This window comes from Aspergillus melleus, assembly GCF_016097325.1.
Source record: "Aspergillus melleus strain CBS 546.65 chromosome Unknown contig1, whole genome shotgun sequence".
NCBI classification, from domain to species: domain Eukaryota; kingdom Fungi; phylum Ascomycota; class Eurotiomycetes; order Eurotiales; family Aspergillaceae; genus Aspergillus; species Aspergillus melleus.
Genome location: NW_025763370.1, coordinates 165,331 through 188,520, shown reverse-complemented (window position 1 = coordinate 188,520; position 23,190 = coordinate 165,331). Strand labels below are relative to the sequence as shown.

Sequence of the window (23,190 nt, the reverse complement as noted above, 5' to 3'; positions counted from 1 at the left end):
CCGTAATTGGCGGCTTTTCTGAGTTTGCTCCATCAACCGCGTTTGCTTAAATCTCTATGGCCACCTCAGCTTATCCCGCGACCATACAATTTTATTTACGGTCGGGAACAGAACTAGGATCCAGGATTTGACTTTGACTCATTCTTTTGTTTGGTCGTTGTAGAAACAGATTACAGATCTTCCTACTGCCCGGTAAGCACCCCCCTTTGTATCACATACTGAGAAGGCGGGGCGTTGCTCAATCTTGTGCCAGTGCCCTTTCGGATTCACTCCCCTTTCTGTCCCTGTGCTACTTGCTGCTCACCCACTTTTTTCTCTGCTTCCACTGCCGTCTTGAGTGCTTCCTCTTGCTTCTGTGCAAGTTCCGGGGTCAAGAATAATCATCGGGCCATATTATTATCCCTTTAAAAACTTTATGAGATATCATTGTTCTAATACATCGGTGCCGTGCTGACTTGCGCTCGACAAAATCACATCTAATCATCTTCATAGGTGTTTTCTAATCCAACGCCAGAGACTCAGGAGAAAAGGATAACTCATACCGATACAAGTGCTTGCAATCTAAAGCACGCCTAGTAAAGTTTCGTAGCTGTATGAATGTCGATCATCGTACTTCTTATACTGCATTGCTGGAACTTTGGGGGGACAGGGATACCTCCTCTCAGAAGCAAACATGCAGTATACTATCTTCCAAAACATGTTTATCTGGGTTTGAATTACTTTTCTGTTTTCCTCGGTATCATATAAATCTCTGTTGGTTCCTCCTTCGTCTGATATTTCTGTTCTTTTCTTTTTTGCAGCAATTTAACGTCGGCTTTCACTTCCGAGAAGTTAGGTCACGGCCACCGCATGTCTAACCCAAACAACTTAATTCGTGAACATCTATTCTTCACATATTGATAAAGTCTCCCTCAGCTTTAATAACCCCTGGGAGCAACAAAATGGCCCCAAAGGAAGTCGACGTTGTCGTGGTGGGAGCAGGCCTCAGCGGCCTGACAGCCGCCACCGAAGTACAGCGAGCGGGTCTATCCTGCGCGGTGCTTGAGGACATGGATCGCGTGGGCGGAAAGACTCTCTCGATTCCTGCTTCGTCTCAAGGCGGTCTCGCCGAGCTTGGAGCTGCCTGGCTGAACGACACGAACCAGTTCTACATGTACGCTTTGGCCAGGAAATTTGGGTTCGAGCTCGAGATTCAGCGTCATAAGGGGTTGAATCTTTTTGAGGATTCAAAGGGTAAGACGCACAGCATTGAATATGGCAAGGAGTATCTGAATGTGAGAAACCAGTCCCAATTCATGATGTTAGAAGGTTCGAGGCTGATGCTTTAAGGTGTTAGGACGAGGAGTTTTTTGAAGACCTTGCCAAACAAGCGGAGCTTACCCATCTGGTGCATCCTGAGCTCAGCCAGCATGCGATGAAGCACGATAAGATGTCATTTGCAGAGTACGCTCGGCAATTCTCCTCGAAAGCAGAGCTCATCGCCGATGATATAGCCAAGACGCTTCTCGGGGTTCAAGCAAAGGACATAAGCGCGTTGTATATGTTCAACTACACAAAGAGTGGGACCGGACTGGATAATATTTTGTCGGATCTGAAAGACGGTGGTCAGTATATGCGGAATCGTCACGGTATACCACACCTTCCCTTGAATGAAACCCGCTCTAACCGGTGATGCTGTCTATAGGGAACCAGAACTTTTCCGTCCGCCTCGCCAACGATCTGAAGCCCGACACCGTTCATCTATCCGCGCCCGTCACAAAGATCGAGCAGCACGGCAAAGGGTCTTGCACGGTCACCACGCTAACCGGTCATAAAGTCTCTTGTAAAAGAGTCATCATCTCGATTCCCACCTCTCTGTATCATCGAATCCAATTCATTCCTGCTCTCCCGGAAACGAAGAAGAACCTTAGCGACACCACCGCGCTGGGCTTCTACGGGAAGGTTATCATCGTATACGAGTATCCATGGTGGCGACAGGCCGGATTGTCGGGAATATTTAGCTCAGTCAATGGTCCCATATGCTGTTCCCGAGACACCTGCATCGTGGAGGATCATCAGTACTCCATAACCTGCATGGTCACCGCCGATGCGGGCAAGGATTGGTCCAAACTCCCTCCAGTTCAGAAGCACGAGTTGGCGATGAGTCAGTTCAACGCTGCGTTCTGCACCCAGGTCGAGAAGATACCAGACCCTTTGAATGTGATCGTGCATGACTGGTCAGAGGAACCCTGGATTCGGGGTGCGCCGAGTCCTACTATGCCGCCCGGTTTGATGACTTCGGATGCTGGGAAGTCGCTGCGCGATCCGTTCGGAGATATTCATTTTGCGGGCACCGAGACGGCGATTATCTGGAAAGGATATATGGAGGGAGCAGTACGTGCTGGCATTCGAGGTGCTGGGGAAGTAATTGATTTATTGGTCCCGGAGAGCGGGCGGCGCAAGTTGAAGTCTTTCCTCTAGATTGGGTACTGCATGATAGTCATTTGTGTAATTCGTATCAATCAAGATTGGGAATGGCCGAATTATAATGAATCTTTCTGCATAGCCAAGATTGTTCGATCTTTGTGCTCGGGACTGTTCCGACGCGAATTGTGTAGACAACACTTTGGCCAATTCTGTGCAAATAGACTGTCCGCCCGTTGACAATTTCAATTTAACAAGAGACAATTGTACTGAATCACGCAGCATGATTCGACATGAAATTCGTCATGTCATCCGAGACCCTGGCAGTGGTTCCCCAATCACGATGCATGGCGCAATGCTTCGTTACGCCAGGATTCAATGAGGTGATTGACGACCGCGGGGTAACAAACAGGCATATATAGACAGACATGTGGCCTGTCCATCTCTGGCTGTGTCGCCAGATTTCGTTCTATCATCCCTCTACTTCGTCATTTCAAAATGTCCGAGGTTCTCACTATTACCCAACCCACTCAACCCGATATTCAATATCATCCCGACTACGAGAAATACCTCGCACGCGGTGAACGGCGCAAAGCAACCGAAACCCTGCCCAAGACTCTTCCAGCCGGGTTCCCTGCGCAGCTGTCTTCGCCCTTGGTCTGGGAGGGAAAGGACGTTGAAAAACGAGATGATTGGATTTTTAAGCTGAATGATGCGCAGAGGGAGGAGATTCATGCTGCCTTGGAGCATTTCAAATGTTGGTCGACTCACTTGAACCCACCCAGTTACGATCGCAAAGTGCCCCCAGGAGGGAGATATATGTGATCCAGTGCTGAATTTCACAGCCCTCAAGCTCAGTCTAGGATACGTCAACCAAGACACCTTCCCTCTACCCAACCTCCGCCCCGAGCTACGCAGCCTCTCCCAAGAACTCCACGCCGGACGCGGATTCTTCGTGCTTCGGGGTCTGGACCTCGATCGGTACTCGCGCGAAGACAACATCATCATCTACAGCGGCGTCTCATCGCATGTGGGAAACATCCGGGGTCGTCAGGAAGATCAGCGCTTCAGCAACGGCACCTCGGTCGTGATCTCCCATATTAAAGACATCTCGCGTGTCGCGCAGGCCGGGACCATAGGAGCTCCGTCGAACACCAACGACAAGCAGGTCTTCCATACTGACTCGGGCGACATTATCTCATTATTGTGCCTGAGTCCCGCCGCGGAGGGCGGAGAAAGTCAGATTTCCAGTAGCTGGTTTGTCTACAACATTCTGGCCAAGGAAAGACCCGATCTGATCCATACCTTGTCGCAAGATTGGCCGATAGATGGGTGAGTTACCCCCTTTTCAAGCCTTTTAGCGGGCCCCAGCCAAAGCTCCTGGGTAATGACCTAATAATGCGGCTAATTGAACGGACCCCTGACTGACGGATGGGATCAGCTTCGGCAACCCGAACCGCCCGTATACTACCCGACCTTTGCTCTATCATCAGCCGGCGACCGGATCGACAGAGGAGCGCGTGCTGATCCAGTACGCCCGTCGCTATTTCACCGGATTCCTGGCCCAGCCGCGGTCGACCAATATTCCGCCGATCAGCGAGGGGCAGGCCGAGGCCCTGGACGCGCTGCACTTCCTGGCGGAGCGACATAGCGCGGCGTTGGACTTTCAAAAGGGGGACGTGCAGTACATCAACAATTTGAGCATCTTCCATGCTCGGAAGGGCTTCCGCGACGGGCCCGGCAAGGAGTAAGTGGCTCTCAGTCCCGGTGCCCCCTGATGATCCACGGCGCTAACCGACACGATGCCAGACGCCATCTTTTGCGACTTTGGTTGAGGGACCCCGAGAATGCCTGGGAGACGCCGGAGCCGCTGCGCAACCGGTGGGATAACGTGTATAAGGATGTGAAGGAGGAAGAGCAGGTGTTTCCCCTGGAGCCGAAGTTGCGCAAGACGGTGGGATCTTAGGCCGAGGAGAAGGCGAAAAGATGTCATTTTTGGGGTTCCCCGAGAAATTGGGTGCCTGAGTCAAGGCGGCGACGGGGTTAGTCATTCCCTCCCCCAATTCGGGGAAGGTGGGGGCATCTCCGACTGAAAAGAAAAGAGAAAGAATTATGAAATGTTCATCGCCACGGAGTCAATGAAGGCAAATTAGCACGCATTCTGGAGCCCACCAGTGGCACCAACGGCCCGGAGGCCCGAGCTGTTCTCCGGAGTAGACCAGTCATCGCGTAGCCTTCACCTGTTTCCCAAATGAGGTGGAGCCAGGAAGAGGAACCGAGACGCTCGATGTGGGCTTTCAAAAATAGCCTGCAAACTGGATCTCTTCGTAGTCGGAAACCCAAGAATTTTCTTTCTCCAATTCTCACAAAATGGTGGACTCCAGTGACTGGTCCTGGAGGCTTGGATCGCCCATTCTTATAAATCCACGGTGTCCGTGTCACACACGGTTGTGCTTCTCTGCGAAGGACTCAAATCAAGTGCGTTCGCTGACCGATAGACGAGCTCACCATGGGACTGCAACAAGACAGTCCAAACTCCAGCGAGCTCAGCTCGGGAGAGTCCATTTACGCGGCTAAGGAGTCCCCCGCGCCGGAGATCGAACATCTATACCTCGAATTAGAGACGCCCTTACCTACGCCATTGATCACTGCGCCCCCGGAAACCGGCCAGTCGCCCGCCCCCGAATGTCCCGATCTCAAACAATTCACATCGCCCTTTCTCTGGCCGAAATGGCGCAAATCCATGATGACGTGGATCGCATGCGGTGTCACGGCGTTGGCAGGTTATTCGGCCGGTGAAATCAGTCCCGCGTCGACAGAATTGACGGCGGAGTGGGGGATTAGCAGCGTGGTATACAACCTGGGAATCACGATTTTTTGCATCGGATTCGCCTTGGCACCCATGGTTCTGGCGCCTTTCTCGGAAATCAACGGCCGTCGACCGATTTTCGTCGGCAGCGGAATCATCTTCGTCGGTATGTCATCCGTTGCCTGGATAAGCAAACCACGATCGCACGTGTACTGACTGCGACGTCCTAGCATGCATCATCGCCTGTGGCGGCACGCACTCGTTCGGCGGATTTCTTGTTGCGCGCATCTTTCAGGGCGTGGGCGCTTGTAAGTTCGAAGAAGCTTTTCTCGGGTTGTGACCAACCTGCTAACTTAGGGGTTCGCAGCAACTTTCTCGACCATGGTTGGCGGCGTCATCAGTGACATTTACCACGCCGAGGATAGAAACACCCCCATGGCCTTGTTCTCAGGGGCTGCCCTGTTTGGAACCGGTCTTGCGCCGCTGCTGTCGAGTATCATTGTCTATCATAGTACCTGGCGGTGGATCTACTACTCCCACGCCATCGTGTCCGCTGTGTTCACCATTATGATCTATTTCTTTTTCAAGGAGACCAGAGGTAGCGTCATCCTCAGTCGGAAGGCTGCTGCCCTCAACAAGTATTACGATGCCTTGGAGAAGGCCGGTCATGTGGGGGTTATCATGTCTGATGATGCATCTGGTGAGAAGGGTCAAGTGAAGCGTATTCGGTGGAGGGTCAAGAGCGATGAGCAGCGTACTTCGCTGACCCAGATGATCAGCGTCTCTTGCTACCGACCTTTTCGTATGTTCATGGCCCTGTAAGCTTCGGAAACTCGAACTAACATGATACAGATATGCTTCTCACTGAACCTGTCGTCTTTTTCTTTTCCCTCTGGGCCGCGTTCAGCTGGGCTGTTCTTTATCTTCAATTCGGCTCTGTCCCACTCGTCTTCAAGAAAAACCATGGCTTCAATACCGAGCAGTCTGGTGCTGTTTTCACTTGTAAGCGCCCCCCTCTCTTAGTGTCTCTTGACATGTATGCTAATAAATACAGCAATGTGTGTCGGCGTTATCATCGCCACCGTGATCAGCATCTACCAAGAAAGTATCGTATCGCGATTCATCACCCTTCCCAAATCTCCCGAGCGCCGACTCTACTTCGTCTGCCTGCAGTCCACGCTCATGCCGATTGGTCTATTCTGGTTCGGATGGACCTCGTACTCGTCCATCCCGTGGATTGTACCAACGCTTGCCATCGGATGTTCGACCATGGGCATTCTGTCTATCTACCTAGCCGTGTTCAACTATCTAGCGGATACATATCACCGTTTCGCTAGTTCTGCGATTGCGGCGCAGTCTTGCTGTAAGTTTTTCGGATTGCCGATCGGCATTTGTTCCTCGATTTGATATTAACTGCTTATTTTGTAGGTCGGAATCTCCTTGGTGGTGTCTTTCCGCTCGTGACGGCCGCTATGTTTAACAATTTGGGATATCCCGGTGCTTCGAGCTTGCTTGGTGGAATTGTAAGTTCTTTGTGTATATGCTGCGATTGACTTTGCTAACTGGTTCAGGGTGCTCTACTTACGCTTGTACCGTGGGTGTTGGCGTTTTATGGGCCCAAGATTCGGGCCAAGAGCAAGCTTGCAAGTGTAAGTTTTTGTCTCTCATTATGCCTAGAGTGGTGTTGCTAACTTGTCACTTGTAGGAACTTGCACATTAAATACGTTTTCTTCGAATTCTCGGATTATTGCATTAGCGCGGGTGGTCTTTTGCATTTTCATATCGCCCGGTTTAGCGATGGCATAAAAGTAGATATACCCACATAGACTTATTAGACTCTCGGGTCACATCTTAATGAAGCTACCTATTGGAACTCATATACATGACAAGGTCTGCTGTATGATTCTAATTTATCCGTATGATTCTAATATCCATGTATGCCCATGCCAGAAAGAAAGATTAACCCATCTACTCATATGCCACCGGCGCCTCCCCAGCCGCCAAATTACACTGCCTGAACAGCCTCACCTCGTCATCCCCAAACGCCCCAACCACGGAATGCAAAACACCGCGGTTATGGAAAATCACCAGGTCGCCCTCTTCCCAGTCATGCGGGTACACATACTGCGGTTTGATGGCCGGCCGTTGGAATTTGTACACAATCTCCCGCACCCGCGTCAAATTTTCGATCACCGTGCCATCGGCGCAGTGGATCTTGCGGACCGCCGACGGATGGATTTGTAGTGCTGGATTCCCGGTGAGAGGGTTCTTCCAGACCATAGGGAGAACTTGGATCTTAGATCCGTCGATCGGTGGGAGATCTGAGAGTGGAAGTTCTTTGTTTTCGGAGTATAGGCCGAGGCCGGTGGGGAGGGCGCGCGCGGCGCTCATCCAGATGTAGCTAATGATTTTGTTAGATGGTTTTCAATTGGTGGAGGGGGAAGGAAAGACGTACGGGTGAGGCGCGTATTCGATTTTACTGTTCAGGGCGAATTTCTTGTCTTCATCGGAGAGCAGCTCGAACATTCTCTCTCCGCTGACGAATGCCGTCGTGCCGAGCGGTACGTCTAACGTCTCGTCGGAACCATCGTCATACCTGAGAGTCTGGCGTCGACCCTTGGGTACTTTGACTGCTAGCAGAGTGGTCACTTTTGGTGGGTAAAATTCATACAACGCGGCGTCGATGTGCCAGCGGTAGAACCGTGTAAAGTCGTGATCCTCTTCGGCTGGGATCACGTCTCGGTGGAATGTCCGGTGATGAGGGTGCTTTAGCTGGATGTTTGACAGGCCCTCATAGGAGCCGATGTGTCCGTGCCCGATGACTTGTACCTGGGGCTGGTGGGGGACTGTCTTTAGATCGGGGTGGAGGATGCTGCGCTTGGCGTCGAGGGTCTTGCCATGGCCGTATTGCGAAGCAGATGGGTCGAAACGCTGCGTGAGCTCGTATTGTGCCTTCGGGGTCACATGGTCTTGATTCTTGATGACCATTACCAGATTCTTGTAGAGGGCATCTTGGATTGTATTGAATGTTTCATCTGCTTCCAATGTTAGCTTGTGCTATCAGAATATGGACAAAACAGGGGATGCTGGCAAGTACCGGTGAGGTTCTCCAAATCGACGTTGTCAATGACAGCGCCGAAGTTGATGTCCGATACAGCAGGAGACTTTAATGGTGTCACTGTAGGAGTCATGGTGAAGCGCGTGTTTCTGTTTCGGTAGGTCGATAGGGATGCACAGAGCAGAGATATAAAGAGCGGTGATACTTGCAGCTTTATCAACCTCGGCTTCTCCCGTTGGCGGAGGTGGCCGAAGCCGCCTTATCTTATCGATCATCCGGCTGACCAACCGAGCTTGGTCACGTTGATTGTGTCACGTGATGCGAAATTGTGCTGAGTCATCTATCTGTCGCCAGCATGCTACACTCATTCAACTGAAAGAACTCCTCCGAAAGAGTGTACAGGTAATAGAATCGGTTGAAGTGGAATCCCAAGAGGGGCTTCAAACCTATATCTCGAAAAAGTGCATCGCGGCTGCATGGTCAAAGATTCATACGCTCCGAAAGTGTGATATATATAGCAAGCAAGAACGCACAACTTGACCCGGGCAAACTGTGAAAAAAGATGTGAACAACGAACTGTTGGACTGCAATGTAAATGTTCATCATCGACTGCTTCCGGAATATTCAATATTCCTCAATGGGATCTCCCTAATCTCCCTAATGAAAATCAGCATCTGGCACTTGCCCTACCCTAGACAAAGGGACTATTGGAAATATTAACGTTCTTGACAAAGATCAGTCGTCTTCTTGGTGCGAAAAATATAATACGTCTTTGGTTGGTAGGTGTGCCATAGTAGTAAAGTAGAAGCCTGCCGTAAAGAGCGATGAACATCCTGGATCCAAAGCTGAGGCTGAGTTGTAAGTAGGGCTGCTAAATCTCCTTGTCTCAACATCAGCCGCTCGAACATGTAGGATCAAAGGAGGCATGAGTAGAAATATGTCTTATGATCAAGATGTGGGCTGAGTGTCAAATTGGTGCAGTCACTGTAAAGATGCTCCCTTCCTAGTCGATGTGATTGGTAGTGTGTCATGGAGGGAAAAAGAGGAAAGAAATTGATGAGTAGAACTCTACACATTAGGTCATAAATAATTATCAGCGCCTCGAAAGGGCCCATGGTATACTGCAAAGCTTAGCTTCAAGCTGAGTAGATATTGCACTCTAGTATTTTGGAAACGCGCTGCTTGAGGTATTATTGATCTATCAAATAGAATCGCTGTGGTTAAGGATGATAGTAGTCTGTAGTTTCAATATCTCAAAAACGAAAAAGAAACAGAACGTATGTACATACTGAAAGGGCCTTGCAAGGCTCATCACCAACTTTACCTCAATAGTATGTACCGTATTGATAGTTGTACCCATTGTTGTTGCCTGGGTAGCCAAATGTCCCGTCATTAGCTCCATCATTCTCATCGTCGTTCAGAGTGTCGTCATCCTCAAAATCGTCGATTTCCTCGTCTTCCTCATCGGTATACTCATCGGCATCGATCATCCTCACAGACCACCAGATCTGAAACGGGGCCTTCGCGTCGTCAAATTCATACAACTCCAACCCCAAATCTTCCATATCACAAGCACCCTCGTTGGTCATTGCAAGCGCAATGCAATAGATATTGCATCCTCCCTGAAACAAACGAGTCTTGAAGATTCCACCATTGACCTTGTTCATATCCTTCTTAACCTCCCCCTTAAACTTGTGCGCATTGTGATAGCTCTCGCACTTTAGCTCGATGATTGCACACTCTTCCCCAACATATGGCTCGTTGGGAAAGACATCCTCGCCAGATGTCCCGGGCGACAGGACAATATCGGCGGCCATCTTCTCGCTGTTCTCGTAGCAGTTGTCTTCGCGGCCGGCGTTGTACAAGAAGCGCATCTCTTCTTGCATCCAGCCTTCCCAGCCGCCTTTGGAGAGATGGGCTTCGCGGATCTGGGCGGAATTCTCTTCACCCCAGTAGATGAGGGCTCGGAACATGGCTTCGTTCGGAGGAATCGGGGTCTGGTTGTCCATTGTGGTTTTTTTTGGTCTCGTTTAGCGTGAGCCAAGTGAATGGGTGGTGTGAAAAAGATTAGGATGGGTTGTTAGGGTTTGGGCCAGCGCGAGGCTGTGTCGTCTAGATTCCTTTTATCAACCGTTCCTCGTCACTAGATCATAGATGCGATTAGACGATCAGGCGACCCGACTCTAAACACTTAAATTCCAACCTAAAAATACGACTCCACCTGCTCCGGAGGGAGGTGTTCACGCCATTGGGCATCATCGTCGTGCTAAGCCCGCAACCCGGCATCTGCACTGACCCGCTGCTAACCAGAAAGGCCGGCGCCAAGTAACGGCCGTCCGTATCTGCAGGCCTCAGCCGCGTGCTGACCCCCAAGCTGAGATCTGGATTTCCCAAAAGGGAAAACACTGAGCCAGGAAACTTGACCTGACATAGAACTTGCTCCGAATTGGGTTCCGGGTCCATGTGGGATCCTGCAGGCTCGAGGGCGGCTGAGACAGGGTCCGCGATCCTATTCTGGCTTCGAAAATAGGTTTGTAGGCCCATGATATGATAGCCTCGCGGTTGAAGAAGCCACTGCTGCAGGCTGCGCCGCTATCCATGCGCTATGGAGAGGGGCTTCTTTATGTGAAAGGACTTGTACGAAGTCCGGTCCGTTTCTTGGCTCCGTACTGGCTGGATGAAGCCTGCAGGGGCGGGATGGCAGAAAGGGGAGGACTGGGAGTGTCTGATAGATTGGCAGCCTCGTTTGCTGCAGTGTCTTTGCCTCCGAATGATTAGTTATTCGAGTGTAGGGGGCACCTTAGCGGCTTTTGGACGCAACCCTCCGATCGTATTTATACACTCATTCCCAACCACGATGTAGTTACTACTTGCACAAACCCGTTCGCACTGCTACATTCTCATTCAATCCCTCCATACAATCGAAACTCGCTTTCTTTCCATTCAAAATGGTTCAGCCCCGTCGCAAAGGTGCCGCCAACAAAGGCGTCCACCCCCCAGCTCCCGCCCACATTCGATCCAACCAACCTCGTCCAGGACCCCAAATGCAATACCAGCCTCAACATCGCAGCGTCAATAGCGGATCCTCTCACCAAGTCAACCAGATCCGAAACCAGCAAAATGTACAAGGTCGACAAATTGCCCACCACGGCGCACAGCTCAGTCAGCACACTGCCGCAATCCAACACCAGAATGCCGTACAACAACGTCAGAATACGGCGCTGCGACAGCAGAACGCAGCGCAGCAGAGACAATTCGCCCAGCAAAATGCGCAGATGCAGCACCAAATGGCCCAGCAGAATGCCGCCATGCATCGTCAACAGCAGCAAATGGGCCATGAGTTGCAGTCCATGCGACACCAGCAGCAACAGCAGCAGCAGCAGCAGAAGAAACAGAAGGGGAACGGCAAGAAGGTAGCGGCAGGCGCGGCGGCGGGTGCAGCTGCTGGTGTCGGGGGATACATGCTGTATGAGCACCTGTCGGAGACGCGTACTCAGGAGCAGATCATCCACGATCCCAGACCGGAGAGCAGTGAAGATGAAAATAATCAGAACCAGAACGATTCATCGTCGGATAATGAGGACACCGGGTATCAGAGTCCATACGAGGAGGGTGGCTACAACAACGGGGGGTATGACAACGGAGGGCATAACAACGGAGGATATGATGGCGGCTACTCTGGAATGCCATCGCAAGAGAAAAACGATGGTAATGAGTCTGACTGTTGCGGCTGCGGCAGTTGCTTCTGCTGTTGCTCGGATGATAACAACAACGGCAATGACAGCGACTGCTGCTCTTGTTGCTGAGGATGTGGAGAGGTGTTTGCATTTACACCCCGTGGCAAATCTTTACGTTATTTGCTTTTTTCTGTTGCTTTATTTCTTTTGCTTACGAATTTATGGCATCGTTTTTTCTTACATATCAGCCATGGTTTCACGTATTCTTATGTGTTGGATACCTAATAGTTGTGCTGTAGTTACGTTAAGCATTGGTCTGCCCTGACAAATATCGCGCCTTTGAAACCTCTCACTGCATTATCAGCTGACTTAATTTATAAGATGTCGTAGATTATGTGTCACCGTACTTCAATATTACTGAATGGGCTGATTTGCCACTATGCTTATCAACAACTGCCAGCATCATCCTGACTGCAAATAGAGGCCTTCCTCTCCGTTCTACCTCTCACCCAGCCGCACGAGGACCAAGAAGAAGAAACTGATCCAATTTTCAACGAAGTAAGCCATGTCGCCCTATGTGGCGTTCGGTCTAGATGGTTCTGTTGGGGCCAAAACATGGCCACATCGGTCATTATGAGAATGTACTGAAGCCAGCGCCACGCGTCCCTTGGCAGTATAATAGAGAAATTACATTCCGCAGGATGGGCCCAATCGAGCAGTGATGTGCGGGCGTCATTGGTCATCGGGCCAATGCTAAGATGAAGACTCCAGATGCTTAGTTGCGTCAGACGCAAGATGTTTCCCCATTGGAAGGTTCTTCACTCTTTCTGGGACATCTTGAAGACCATTGATCAGGGAATAATGAACATGATAATAATAAAGTCACACCTTTGGGGTCCAAGAAGCCTTTGATTCCTCTTTATGTATTTCTGGGTTTTGAGGAAATTGTTACGATGTCATATCCTAGTTAATTTTTGGAAAACCATAGGCAAAGTGGTATAATCAATGCAGTCGAGTTCACAATTAAGACTGGTGTTATTGCTCTTTAAGAGCTTATTATCTGCCCTTCAGGATTGACAGCTCCTCCTTGGTTTTTCGTCCGTTCCCGGTGTTTTCTCTTTCTCATCTTCTCTCTCTTCTTCGTTGCTTTCCTCTTCTTCTTGCCAGCCGATTGAGACCGTTTATGTCGACGGCCCACCGACTGCCAGTCCCTTGGTAGCTCTTTCGTCATGTGATTCTCATCTGCATCGTTGTCGCTATTCTCGTCTTTCACTTTCACATCCTGTTTCATCGGCTGATTCATGGTGAAAGGGCTGCTATCTCTTAGTGCCGTTGGTGAGTTAAATGTAGTATTAGGGCACCCTGGCAAATCTTCCATTTTGATTTCGGGTCGTTCCCTCGGTTCTTCTACTTGGTCTCTCGATCCATGATGGCTCATTATGTGATCCTCTGGTTTATGTGGTTCTTGAAGCCCTGGTGATATGGATGGACCTGGGGAACTCGAAGCTGACGGAGAGCTTTCTGGCGACTCTTTAGGCTCGATATTGCTTTCCTTTACCAGCTCCTCGCGCCTTGTTTCCTCGGCTTGTCGCGCAGCGCAAGCTTCTGTTGCGTCTATATTCGCCTTTTGGTCAGCATGTATCTCAAGAAATTCCGTTTCCGATCTGTCCCTCTGAAACATATACACAATGGATAACTTACACTCTACATAAACGTCTCCCAATCGCAGGCTTCTCAGCTCTTCCGGAATATAAGAGTTTCGCGGATACCAGTGCTCCAAGTCATTTGTGAATTGAAACACTGTACCCCCTTCATCTGGGAATCTCCTTTGCAGGATAGACCTCTGGGGCTTGAAGTCCCAATTCTGTGGATAGTAGTAGTGTCCACCATTGGAAAATGTCATGCATGATGCACCATCTTCAAGACGTCTATATGCGTAGGTCGTGACATTGCCGGGATCTACCCTGGGATGCACCGGAAGCTCCATTTTAGACTGGAGAAGCCATGACGTCCCCTCTTGAATAAAAGAACCCGACCATCGCTCTGAACATAGAGCGCGAATTCGGTCTGACACCAAAAATAGTACATAGTTCCATCACTCCATCTTTGTTAGCCCGCATTCGACCTTGTATAGCATGAACTTACTTATTGAAGTAATGGTAGGTCTGGTTGTAGGGATACCGAATTCTGAGAGAATATCGATGCGTACAACAATAGTTTCCACGCTGGCATATTCTGACTGTGAGATATCTCATATAACAATCTTTGCGGGGAGGATTATGTTAACTCACGTTATTCATGAAGCCCGAAACATGTCCGCCTTTAGGGAAGCCAAGCAATACGTTGAAAACTTCACATGGGGTGCATGTGATTTTCTCTTTGCTCCCATCATCTTGCAGCATGTACAGTTCTCTTGCCGTGTCTTCATATGGCCTAAACTGGGATATACTAGGCCACATATCTGTGCCGTGGTATTTTTGAGACACTAATGGTCTGTATAGAAGGCTAAGTCAAGCTGAATGTCGACTCTGGTGCAGTGCAAATCTTTGTTTTGTTTTTGTTTTGAGATGTTGACGTTTTTGTTTTGAGATGTTGACGTTTGAAAAGAGACTGAGTGGGCCTTCTAAGTGGAGACACTTAGTCTTTAATAAGTCAAAACATTTATCCACTTTGGGAATGATAATATGATACCACGGTTATTATCGCTTGCTACCAACATTGACATTGGAAAGTTTGGTGTTGCGCATTTTGGTTCGGATTCGCAGGCCAACCACGCCAACGTGGGTTGCACTGAATTAACGAACCCATGGAAAAGCCTTTGGGCCATAGCAGTATAGACATTTGTTCTATGCTCGTTTGTTGAAGGGAGTGGGGAATTATGTGTATCATGTCTTCCCCTCTCTCTTCTTTCCCTACACCACTACGAGCCTGTCAATTTTGCAAGGGGCTTGAAGTCCTGCATAGGTGATGTCATGGTGCTATCCATTGGAACGGTGGATTGAACTAGAAACTACTCACATCATTATAATACCGCACATATTTCCAATACCTATCGTCTCATGGAAATCGGCTTTCGCTACCGGATTTTCACGAGGTCGATTTCAGGTGGTCTTCGCGAGGTTGAAGGAATCTCCTATTTTACTCGCTCGGAAAGGCCACATCCATGAAGACAGGAGAATTCAAAAACTATTCCCGCAAAATGGGTATAGGGAGAGAAATGAGTACAGAGTCCACCATCACCGGAATCCAACTTCCCTATACGGAAACAAGTTTAGCCTCCTCAAGACGAAGTGGGGAAGAAATGCCAAGGACGCCATCATCCAGCCAAAAATGAGTCAGCGGCCAAGCATTTGCAGTGTCATTCTGGCGCACTAACTAGCTGATCAGAAATTGGTCAGGGGATGGCGGACATTCGGCGTTTGACGCGTCCACATCGAGCACCGCTGTCGACAATGCGTCCCAAGCTACCATTCAAAAAGCCTCGGAGTCGTGCGAAAGCAGGACCGGCGTTTGTATTCGTGGATCATGCCGACAGCCTCTCGCCGGGGACTAGCGACAAAGATGCCAGGGCGATGATCCGACGGCAGGCGGCGCGCTCGGGGTGCAAGCGCCGTCGGGACGAGTATGTGAATCAGGAGAATATCGATCCTCAACCAGGGCTTGACGCGGTTGTTGCAACACCAAACGAACCTTCACACGAAAGCAACGACACATGGAGCTGGGATATACTGTGTGAGGCGTCGAATCCTAGCCCTCAGCCTCAGCCTTCGTACAATGGATACGAGACCCTCCGAGTGAAGTACAATTTCGACATCACCGATCTCACCAGTTTCACCGACGTAGACCTAGGCCGCATAGCTTATCTGTCGCTGCGAGATCAGCCCACTCGCCTCGTTAGTCTCCTGCAGAAACGATCGTCTTCGTTCCTGGCTTTCCTACCCAGTCGATACGGGTCCAGTGCTTATCTGGATGATGCTATGCATTGCGTTGCTGCAAGGGCTGGTCAGATGCTCGGCTTTCCGGTTAGAGCTTCGACTCTCTCCATGCTCTACGTCAAGGCCCTGCGCAGCTTACAACATGCAATCTTGGATCGAACAGAATGTCTAGGACCCGACGTTTACTGCGCAACTCGCTTGCTAGCCCTCTACGAGGTAAGTCACATCTATTCGTTCTGAGCGCCAGTCATGACGGTGCTCGCGTAGTTGCTTGGTTTGCCAAACGCAAATCACTGGGTCCATCACAATCGGGGTGGACTTAAGCTCGTTGAGATCAGGGGTCCAGAGAATCATACAACCAGATTTGACCGGATGCTCATAAAAAGTCAAGGGCCATCCATTGTAAGTTTTTCCTCCGGGAAACAATCTCTACAATATGGGTACTTACGTCCCGCAAGGTCATCGACGGCATGTATCGAAAACAAGGCTCGGTGTTCGAGGCCTCAAAATGGCAGAAGTTCTTTGAGCACGCATCCACCACCGAAGCAGATCCAGATTTGAGTCTCTGGTGGGAGCTCTTCGGAGCCATCAGTTTCATGCCGGGTATTCTCAAGGATATGAGGCTTCTCTTCACAGGTTTCTCATCTGCCCCCGAGTACACGAAACGAGCTACAGAGATCCTTCAACGTACAAGGAACATGCACTGCGCTTTACATGAAGGCCATACGCGCTATCACCGCAGTCTCCCACATCTACCGTCCCTCTTCGACCTCCCCGTCTCCGCTGAGTCCTCAGATCGAGTTCGCCTCCGCGGGTTCTTCCTATATGTCATCATGTATATCAGCCGTGTTCTGGCGACGCTCTCTCCCGACGAAGCTGAGAGGGCGGGCAGCGAAGTTGAGGCGCAAACCTTTGCCACGCAGACTTTACTGATCGAACGGATGAGTGCGAAGCTCGATCCGGCTATGGCTTGGCATCTTGAGCAGCGAAATGACCTGCCTTATTCGATTCTGCGAACGGGGGATGAGTGGTTGACAGACGGAGACCCTGGAATGTCTTGGGAAGAGCTCAAGACGTTTCTGCAGCAGCGGTGGCTGAGATGGGAGGATTCGTGGAGAGACGGAGTGTTGGCAGCAGAGCTGACCGTGACCGAGGTCTTTGATTGACATTGTCTCTCTCAAGACAACGGTTGTCTCTGCTTCTGTACGCATTCGGAACTAATCAATGGGATATAAGAAGTTCTCAATTGAAGACTATAAACTCGAATCTGCGTAGTAAACAGTACATGCGCCTCAAATCCATTGAGAAACAACGCTCTCTAAATCTCGTACATAAGAAAGATGACTCAATCTCATCTTAAAGGACACGCTCGGAAGCCCCTCAGTTCGTAATCGAAGCTATTTTGTTGTAGAAGGCCGTATCTCTCCTCAGTACCAGGTTCTGAGCAATCCACCGCCCCGAATCCTCCCTCGAGATGCTATATCCGATAGCTTTGTAGATGGGCCCGGTTTCAGGGTCCTCGAGACCAACGCGAACTCTCTTAGTCGTTACTCCGTCGACCAATATGCTTATACGGACGATGGTGAAGCTCTCCTGGCTCGCAACAAGCAAATCTTCCATCGCCCTTTTGTCCGCTGCCGGTACACTCAGCAAGTAACCGTAGAGCGGCAGCGTGGCGAGTGGGTAATCGCGCCCAAATCGAGACGTGCCCAGTCCGCTACAAGCGACGATGTAGGGGCTTCCGGTGACCCCGTTGCTGCGCAGGCGATTCAGGGCCTCGAGCAGCGTCTTCATGCCTTTCTGGCAAACTTCCGGATCGTCCAGCGTCAGGCTTATCCCGTTCCTGACGGGTTTCGCGCCGATGCTGGTGATGACGGCGTCGACTAGTTGGCCGTCCTCGCGCTGAAGACATCTTGACACGGCTTCGACATCGTGGGCGTTTCCCTCGACGATTGTGAGGTTGGGCTCGTCCGGGAAGATGGCCGAGAGCTTGGAGGAATCTCGACAGAGTGCGATGCCACGGTCCCCAGACAGGAGGGTGTGCTTGAGGGCAGCGAGGCCCACGCCGGTGCTGGCGCCAAAGAATGCGATCGTCTGAATGTCGCTCATCGTGTGGATTGATTGGTTGATGGCGTCGAAGTGGAGAATGTCGATCAAATTACTCCGTATTTCACGTTGAATTGGGATCAACCACCAGAGAAAACGTTGGCAAGAGCGATGCTAGAGCGACTTGATGCGTTCTGATCCATCCTCGAACCCGGACGAATCCATGCCTTTTATCTTCACTTCTTCTAGGGCTGGTTGAGCCTGCGACTTGACTGAGAATGAGAATGAGCGAGTGTTGGCCGAGCCCTCTCGCGCTTTTCTCGCGCGGACAGGCGATTGGGGGCCACGTTCTCTTAGCTCGAAGGCTCCAGCAAAGTGCCATCAACCCACTCGCGCAGGTCTCGGTGCAATTGCCATGCGACCGCAGCGATTTGGCAAACGCAGCCGATCGCGATCGCAACGAGCCTCCAGATGTCGCGCGAGGCACCCGACCAAACGACCACTTCACTCTCACCCAAACCCCCTTCTGCTCCGAAACTCCGCAGCTGCGTCGTCTGTCGCGCTCGAAAAGTCCGATGCGATAAGCTCTCGCCCTGCTCGAACTGCCGTCGCGCAAATATCGCCTGCGTCATCCCCTCCGCCCACCGCAGCCCACGATGGGCTCGTCGTCTCGAACACGTTGCCAACGATGCCGCTGCACAGCCCGAACCGGCGGCGACTCAGGCCATGGAGCGATTGCGAACACTGGAGAACTTGGTTAAGGAGCTGAGAGGGCAGCTGGAACAGGCAAATGCTGCGGTCGCTCGGTCGGCGGCCGGCAGCTTCGGAGTCAACTCTCCGGATTCGACTCACGATCGTGATGGCGATAGTCTGCGAGGCCTGTCTGGTCGGACCACTCAAAATAATGTCCAGGACCAGTTCGGCAGGCTCGTCGTGCAAGACAACGATCGCAGCCGCTACGTGAGCAGCGGCTTCTGGTCTCGCGTCAACGACGAGGTACGTCGGCCTGTCCCTTGTTGCCTCGCGTGGCATCCATCCTGACTTCCTTGTCTTCAGATAGATGGCCTGAAGATCGACGGTGAGCACCTGAACTTCGAAGACTATGGTACCTCCGAGGACGAGTCGTCGCCAGGCAAACCCCCGTCCACGCAAGAACTCGAGCGCACTCCGTCCGACCGCCATGCATTCCTGTTTCGACACAATCTCAACCCTTCTGCTGTGGACCTGCGTGAATTACACCCCCTGCCCTCTCAGACCCCATACTTCCTAGACGTCTTTTCCGAGAATGTCAACTCCATCGTTCGCATCGTTCACGGTCCGACCGTGGCGAAGATGATGCGCGATCTGCGCGGCCAACCCATGTCCAGCTTAACGCCCTCCAACGAGGCTCTCATGTTCGCGATCTATTATGCTACAATCACCTCCTTGGAGGAAGAGGAGGTAAGTCGTGAGACTGGAGCTATCTTGGCCGAGACTATATACTCATGTGTCTGCATCAGATCATGACCAGTTTCGGAGCGACCAAAAGCGACCTCAATCTCAAATACCGACTTGGACTCGAGCATGCATTGGCAAAGGCGGATTTTCTCAACGCTCCCAACCTCGTCCTGGTCCAGGCTTTGGCCATCTTTCTCTGCGTCGCTCGCCGTTACGACAGCCCCAGATTCGTCTGGATGATGGCGGGCATCGCCATCCGCATGGCCCAGGCCCTGGGATTGCAGCGCGACGGAACTCACTTCAAGCACCTGACGCCGTATGAGATCGGAATGCGACGAAGAGCCTGGTGGGTCCTCTGCCTGATTGACGTGAGGGCATCGGAGGACCAGGGAACGGACTACACGATCGCATACGGCAGTTTCGACACGAAGCTTCCTTTGAACCTCAACGAGGCGGACTTCGGACCTGAAACCACTGAGATGCCGCCAGCGCGTGAGGGCCTCACGGACATGACTCTCCCCCTCGTCTCGTACGAAACCTGCAATCTTATGAAAGAGATGATGACCCGCAGCGTCAACGACGGCGCATCCAGCATGGAAGAACAGGAACGTCTGCTCGGCGAAATCTACGCGAAGATGGATCAAGGCTACCTCCGATATTCGGTGGGGTCGGACGATATTGCCTACTGGGCTATAGTCGTCAGCACGCGCCTTGTGATGGCGAAGATGACCCTTTTGATATACCTCCCGATTCTCTCGCCTTCCGCCGGCGAGCAGTTCTCCGAGACAACTCGCGCAAAGCTGTTCGTCGCAGCCATCGAGATCGCGGAGTACAACCATGCCCTGAACGCGGAGCCGGCCTGCCGTCACTGGCGCTGGGTCTTTCAGACCTACATCCATTGGTATGCCATCGTCTTTCTCTTGCTTGAGATCAACCGACGGTCATGGTCACCTCTTGTCGAAAGGGCCTGGGCAGCCCTTCATAGTCAGTGGTTGATCCCGGCCCAATCGCACATGGACAAGAACCTGCGAGTCTGGATTCCTCTGCGAAAGCTGATGGCTAAGGCGCGGAAACACCGCGAGGTCGAGATCGAGCGTCTCCGAGGTAATCCTCAGGATGCTGACCGGCTGGAAATCGAAGATCGCGAGCTCCCTATCCCGATGAGCTGTGGGCCATTTCCTGATGGCTCCGATGCTGTCCATCTGTTTCGTAACCGCTGGCGTCAGCTGGTCGGTACCACACAGGCAACTGAGAGCCGTATGGAAATGCCTAATGCGGCAATGCTAGGCACCAGGCCCCTGGAACAGACAGATCTTCCAGCTCAGCCAGAAGCCAGCTCGTTCCTGGCGTGGGGTGTTCCTGGTAGTTCTGTGTCTATTCCTACCTTCGACTCGTCTTATCCTGATGCCGATGCACTTTCCGGACCACACGATCCGGCAAGCAATGTGCACATGTCTATACCGTCGGTCGGTCCCGGCGACGTTTCTCTAGGTCAACCCCTAACTGTCGAATCTCATGACGCTTCCTTTGGCCCTGGCTTTGTTCCCTGGTCATGGGATGATGCTATTGATGTCAATATGGACTTTGACGGCGAGGTGAACTGGCTTGATTGGCTTAATTCTACGAAGGAAGTAGAGTAAGGAGACCAGGCAAGGCATATCGAGAGTTTAATCCAAGTTACTGCGCTCAACATCTCCCTGGTCCTGATGCTATATCTCAAAGTGCTATAGCTCAAATTAGGTGATATTATCATCGAGGACGAGCCTACAGCCCGTCTTGTACTTATCAACCGTCCTCTGCTTCTGGTACAAACTGTACAGAACTAGCTTCGTCCCACCAACCCTCCAAACACCGACAGTTAGGCGACGGGATAGACCGAGGCTACTCCTCTTGGTTCTATTCGGGAACAAATCAGGCTTTCAACGTTAGCAACGACGTCGCCACCGTGGAGCTACCCCGGATCCAAACAAATAATGACGTCACCATCTCGCGATCTGTCCTACCATTTCGAGACTCCCCTGTACCTCACTCTCCTTCATATATCCTAGCACTGAATACACTGGATTGACTATCCCGTCTATTGAGCCCCTGCCAACCACGATGTTGACTTGTTCACTCATCAGAAGCACCGGCCCAACGGCCCGCCGATCCTTCCTTCAAGGCATCATATCCCATCGTCCAGCCTACGTCTCTCCCATCTCTCTCTCCTCTCGAGAACAGCCTCCTCTGTCTGCCCATTCTCAAGTCGTCAATACTCCCGCTGTGGTCGAAGACTTCGACCGCACGGTCCTCAACCCCGAGCAGCATGAAACCTGCAAATGGGGCACCGACGACGCCGTCGCGAGCCACCAGTCCTCCTACGATCCGTCCATGACTACGCCCGAGATTGAGTACACGGCCGAGGAGGCTGAGTTCAAACTCGAGGGCCAAGACCACTCTCCGCTGTACGTTAGTCCGGCTAATCGCGAGGTCAGCGAGTTGTTGGATCCTATGATCGGAGGGGCGGTTCATTGTGCGGATCGTCTGGGGCCGAGTGCAAGGGGCTGGACGAGGAAACAGAGGACCTTGAAGGTTACGGACTTTCCTGGCAGTCGCTGGAAGCAGTATGAGAAGGCTTTGGAGAAGTTGAGGGCGGCGAGGGAGGCAGGAGAGGCTGCGAAGGATGTCAAGACTTGATGGTTAGGACTGGTATTGGGCTTGGGATATAGTTATTAGCAGAATATATCAGAATGAATAAAGCTATTTCCCTATAAGTGCTGTTCTAGGAATGTTTAGTCTGCCTGGTTTGTTCCTCGCGGTCTTCTGCAATTCTCCAGCAACAGCAGCGGATCTATCACGAAGAAGCCGGAACACGAAAGCTATAACAGATCAGTTCACACAGCGCAGATATCCCATCCCCCGCATTGAAACACGCGACAAATGACCCAACATCACCCCAAACAGCCACTTTCATTGGCCCAGGCTGACTCCGGGGTTCATCGGATCGCAGCGATCGACCCTGCAGAGCCAATCAGCAACACGCCAACCACACGATGGATTCAACTTCGCCCCAGAATTGCCCGGAGTGTCGGGGATGCGACTACGGAGTAGCATATGAGTCCTTGAATGACATCATTGGAACTGCTAGCACCAATCCCCGTCCAAATAAGCACTGCATTGCCCTACTGATCCCTGGCGCATGCGGTTGAACTGTGCCTTGCCGTGGAAGGATGGAAGGAAGGGTTGGCATTTCATGGCGTGGCGTGACCTGGGGTATAAATTAGGGAAAGATCTAATGTTTCATTTGGCAGTCTAAATTAGACGTCAAGTCTTTATCTAAATTTTTGTTTCACTGTGAGACTATACCATTATCCCTCTCACACTAAATCACAACTACTACATTCACTACTGCATATATTCTATACAGCCCCAGTCCTTCACCATGGGCCTCTTTACCAAAACCAAAGACCAAACATCCCATTCTCAGCACGAAAACGGCCAAAAAGATACCAAAGACAAGAAACCTCTCCCCGATCCCTCCTACACATGGGGTATCACGCCGACCGCAGAACACATGTCCACCGACCCGTACATGGACAAGAACCACCCCGTGCATAAGATCCCGTTGGAGAAGCAGGAGAAGATGCGCAAGAAGGGAATCAATCCCGCCGCTAAGGCGGAGATGGACGAGGCGTTGAAGGGGGAAGGGGGGTTCTGGGCTAAGTTTGCGGGGACGAGTATGGGTGGGGGGTGGATTAAATGATCTACTATTATTTGTTGTGCGATGTCTCGAGGCTGTTTGTTGTTATTATCTTTGTGGTTTCTACTGGGTTGAGGTTGAGTAAG

The 23,190-nt window shown here is 51.3% G+C and overlaps 12 protein-coding genes across 12 annotated transcripts; 9 read left to right on the top strand and 3 right to left on the bottom strand.

Moving 5' to 3' along the window:
• Positions 1 to 941: 941 nt before the first annotated feature.
• Positions 942 to 2,575, top strand: LDX57_000069 (flavin monoamine oxidase family protein; the record flags this gene model as incomplete). The annotated part of the gene is made up of 3 exons (XM_046081713.1): positions 942 to 1,274; positions 1,337 to 1,628; positions 1,685 to 2,575. The coding sequence occupies 3 exons, from the start codon at positions 942 to 944 to the stop codon at positions 2,458 to 2,460; spliced, it is 1,401 nt and encodes a 466-aa protein (XP_045937669.1). The 3' UTR covers positions 2,461 to 2,575.
• A 326-nt stretch (positions 2,576 to 2,901) lies between these two features.
• LDX57_000068 (TauD/TfdA family dioxygenase) lies at positions 2,902 to 4,369 on the top strand (the record flags this gene model as incomplete). Its single annotated transcript, XM_046081712.1, has 4 exons — positions 2,902 to 3,160; positions 3,249 to 3,735; positions 3,845 to 4,150; positions 4,213 to 4,369. 4 exons carry the CDS (start codon positions 2,902 to 2,904, stop codon positions 4,367 to 4,369), a joined length of 1,209 nt encoding a protein of 402 aa, XP_045937668.1.
• A 543-nt stretch (positions 4,370 to 4,912) lies between these two features.
• On the top strand, positions 4,913 to 6,932 carry LDX57_000067 (MFS transporter; the record flags this gene model as incomplete). The annotated part of the gene is made up of 8 exons (XM_046081711.1): positions 4,913 to 5,378; positions 5,443 to 5,520; positions 5,580 to 6,014; positions 6,065 to 6,214; positions 6,267 to 6,575; positions 6,641 to 6,735; positions 6,784 to 6,861; positions 6,918 to 6,932. The coding sequence occupies 8 exons, from the start codon at positions 4,913 to 4,915 to the stop codon at positions 6,930 to 6,932; spliced, it is 1,626 nt and encodes a 541-aa protein (XP_045937667.1).
• Positions 6,933 to 7,180: 248 nt separating this feature from the next.
• Positions 7,181 to 8,403, bottom strand: LDX57_000066 (TauD/TfdA family dioxygenase; the record flags this gene model as incomplete). The annotated part of the gene is made up of 3 exons (XM_046081710.1): positions 7,181 to 7,613; positions 7,668 to 8,247; positions 8,310 to 8,403. The coding sequence occupies 3 exons, from the start codon at positions 8,401 to 8,403 to the stop codon at positions 7,181 to 7,183; spliced, it is 1,107 nt and encodes a 368-aa protein (XP_045937666.1).
• A 1,045-nt stretch (positions 8,404 to 9,448) lies between these two features.
• On the bottom strand, positions 9,449 to 10,500 carry LDX57_000065 (uncharacterized protein). The gene has a single exon (XM_046081709.1). The coding sequence runs from the start codon at positions 10,277 to 10,279 to the stop codon at positions 9,596 to 9,598; it is 684 nt and encodes a 227-aa protein (XP_045937665.1). The 5' UTR covers positions 10,280 to 10,500; the 3' UTR covers positions 9,449 to 9,595.
• Positions 10,501 to 11,218: 718 nt separating this feature from the next.
• On the top strand, positions 11,219 to 12,076 carry LDX57_000064 (uncharacterized protein; the record flags this gene model as incomplete). Its single annotated transcript, XM_046081708.1, has 1 exon — positions 11,219 to 12,076. The coding sequence occupies one exon, from the start codon at positions 11,219 to 11,221 to the stop codon at positions 12,074 to 12,076; it is 858 nt and encodes a 285-aa protein (XP_045937664.1).
• A 3,323-nt stretch (positions 12,077 to 15,399) lies between these two features.
• On the top strand, positions 15,400 to 16,122 carry LDX57_000063 (uncharacterized protein; the record flags this gene model as incomplete). Its single annotated transcript, XM_046081707.1, has 1 exon — positions 15,400 to 16,122. One exon carries the CDS (start codon positions 15,400 to 15,402, stop codon positions 16,120 to 16,122), a length of 723 nt encoding a protein of 240 aa, XP_045937663.1.
• Positions 16,123 to 16,254: 132 nt separating this feature from the next.
• Positions 16,255 to 17,048, top strand: LDX57_000062 (uncharacterized protein; the record flags this gene model as incomplete). Its single annotated transcript, XM_046081706.1, has 2 exons — positions 16,255 to 16,284; positions 16,341 to 17,048. 2 exons carry the CDS (start codon positions 16,255 to 16,257, stop codon positions 17,046 to 17,048), a joined length of 738 nt encoding a protein of 245 aa, XP_045937662.1.
• Positions 17,049 to 17,262: 214 nt separating this feature from the next.
• Positions 17,263 to 17,991, bottom strand: LDX57_000061 (NAD(P)-dependent oxidoreductase; the record flags this gene model as incomplete). Its single annotated transcript, XM_046081705.1, has 1 exon — positions 17,263 to 17,991. The coding sequence occupies one exon, from the start codon at positions 17,989 to 17,991 to the stop codon at positions 17,263 to 17,265; it is 729 nt and encodes a 242-aa protein (XP_045937661.1).
• A 408-nt stretch (positions 17,992 to 18,399) lies between these two features.
• LDX57_000060 (uncharacterized protein) lies at positions 18,400 to 21,005 on the top strand (the record flags this gene model as incomplete). Its single annotated transcript, XM_046081704.1, has 3 exons — positions 18,400 to 18,924; positions 18,985 to 19,368; positions 19,428 to 21,005. 3 exons carry the CDS (start codon positions 18,400 to 18,402, stop codon positions 21,003 to 21,005), a joined length of 2,487 nt encoding a protein of 828 aa, XP_045937660.1.
• A 460-nt stretch (positions 21,006 to 21,465) lies between these two features.
• LDX57_000059 (uncharacterized protein) lies at positions 21,466 to 22,041 on the top strand (the record flags this gene model as incomplete). The annotated part of the gene is made up of 1 exon (XM_046081703.1): positions 21,466 to 22,041. One exon carries the CDS (start codon positions 21,466 to 21,468, stop codon positions 22,039 to 22,041), a length of 576 nt encoding a protein of 191 aa, XP_045937659.1.
• Positions 22,042 to 22,667: 626 nt separating this feature from the next.
• Positions 22,668 to 23,107, top strand: LDX57_000058 (uncharacterized protein; the record flags this gene model as incomplete). Its single annotated transcript, XM_046081702.1, has 1 exon — positions 22,668 to 23,107. The coding sequence occupies exon 1, from the start codon at positions 22,787 to 22,789 to the stop codon at positions 23,105 to 23,107; it is 321 nt and encodes a 106-aa protein (XP_045937658.1). The 5' UTR covers positions 22,668 to 22,786.
• Positions 23,108 to 23,190: the final 83 nt, after the last annotated feature.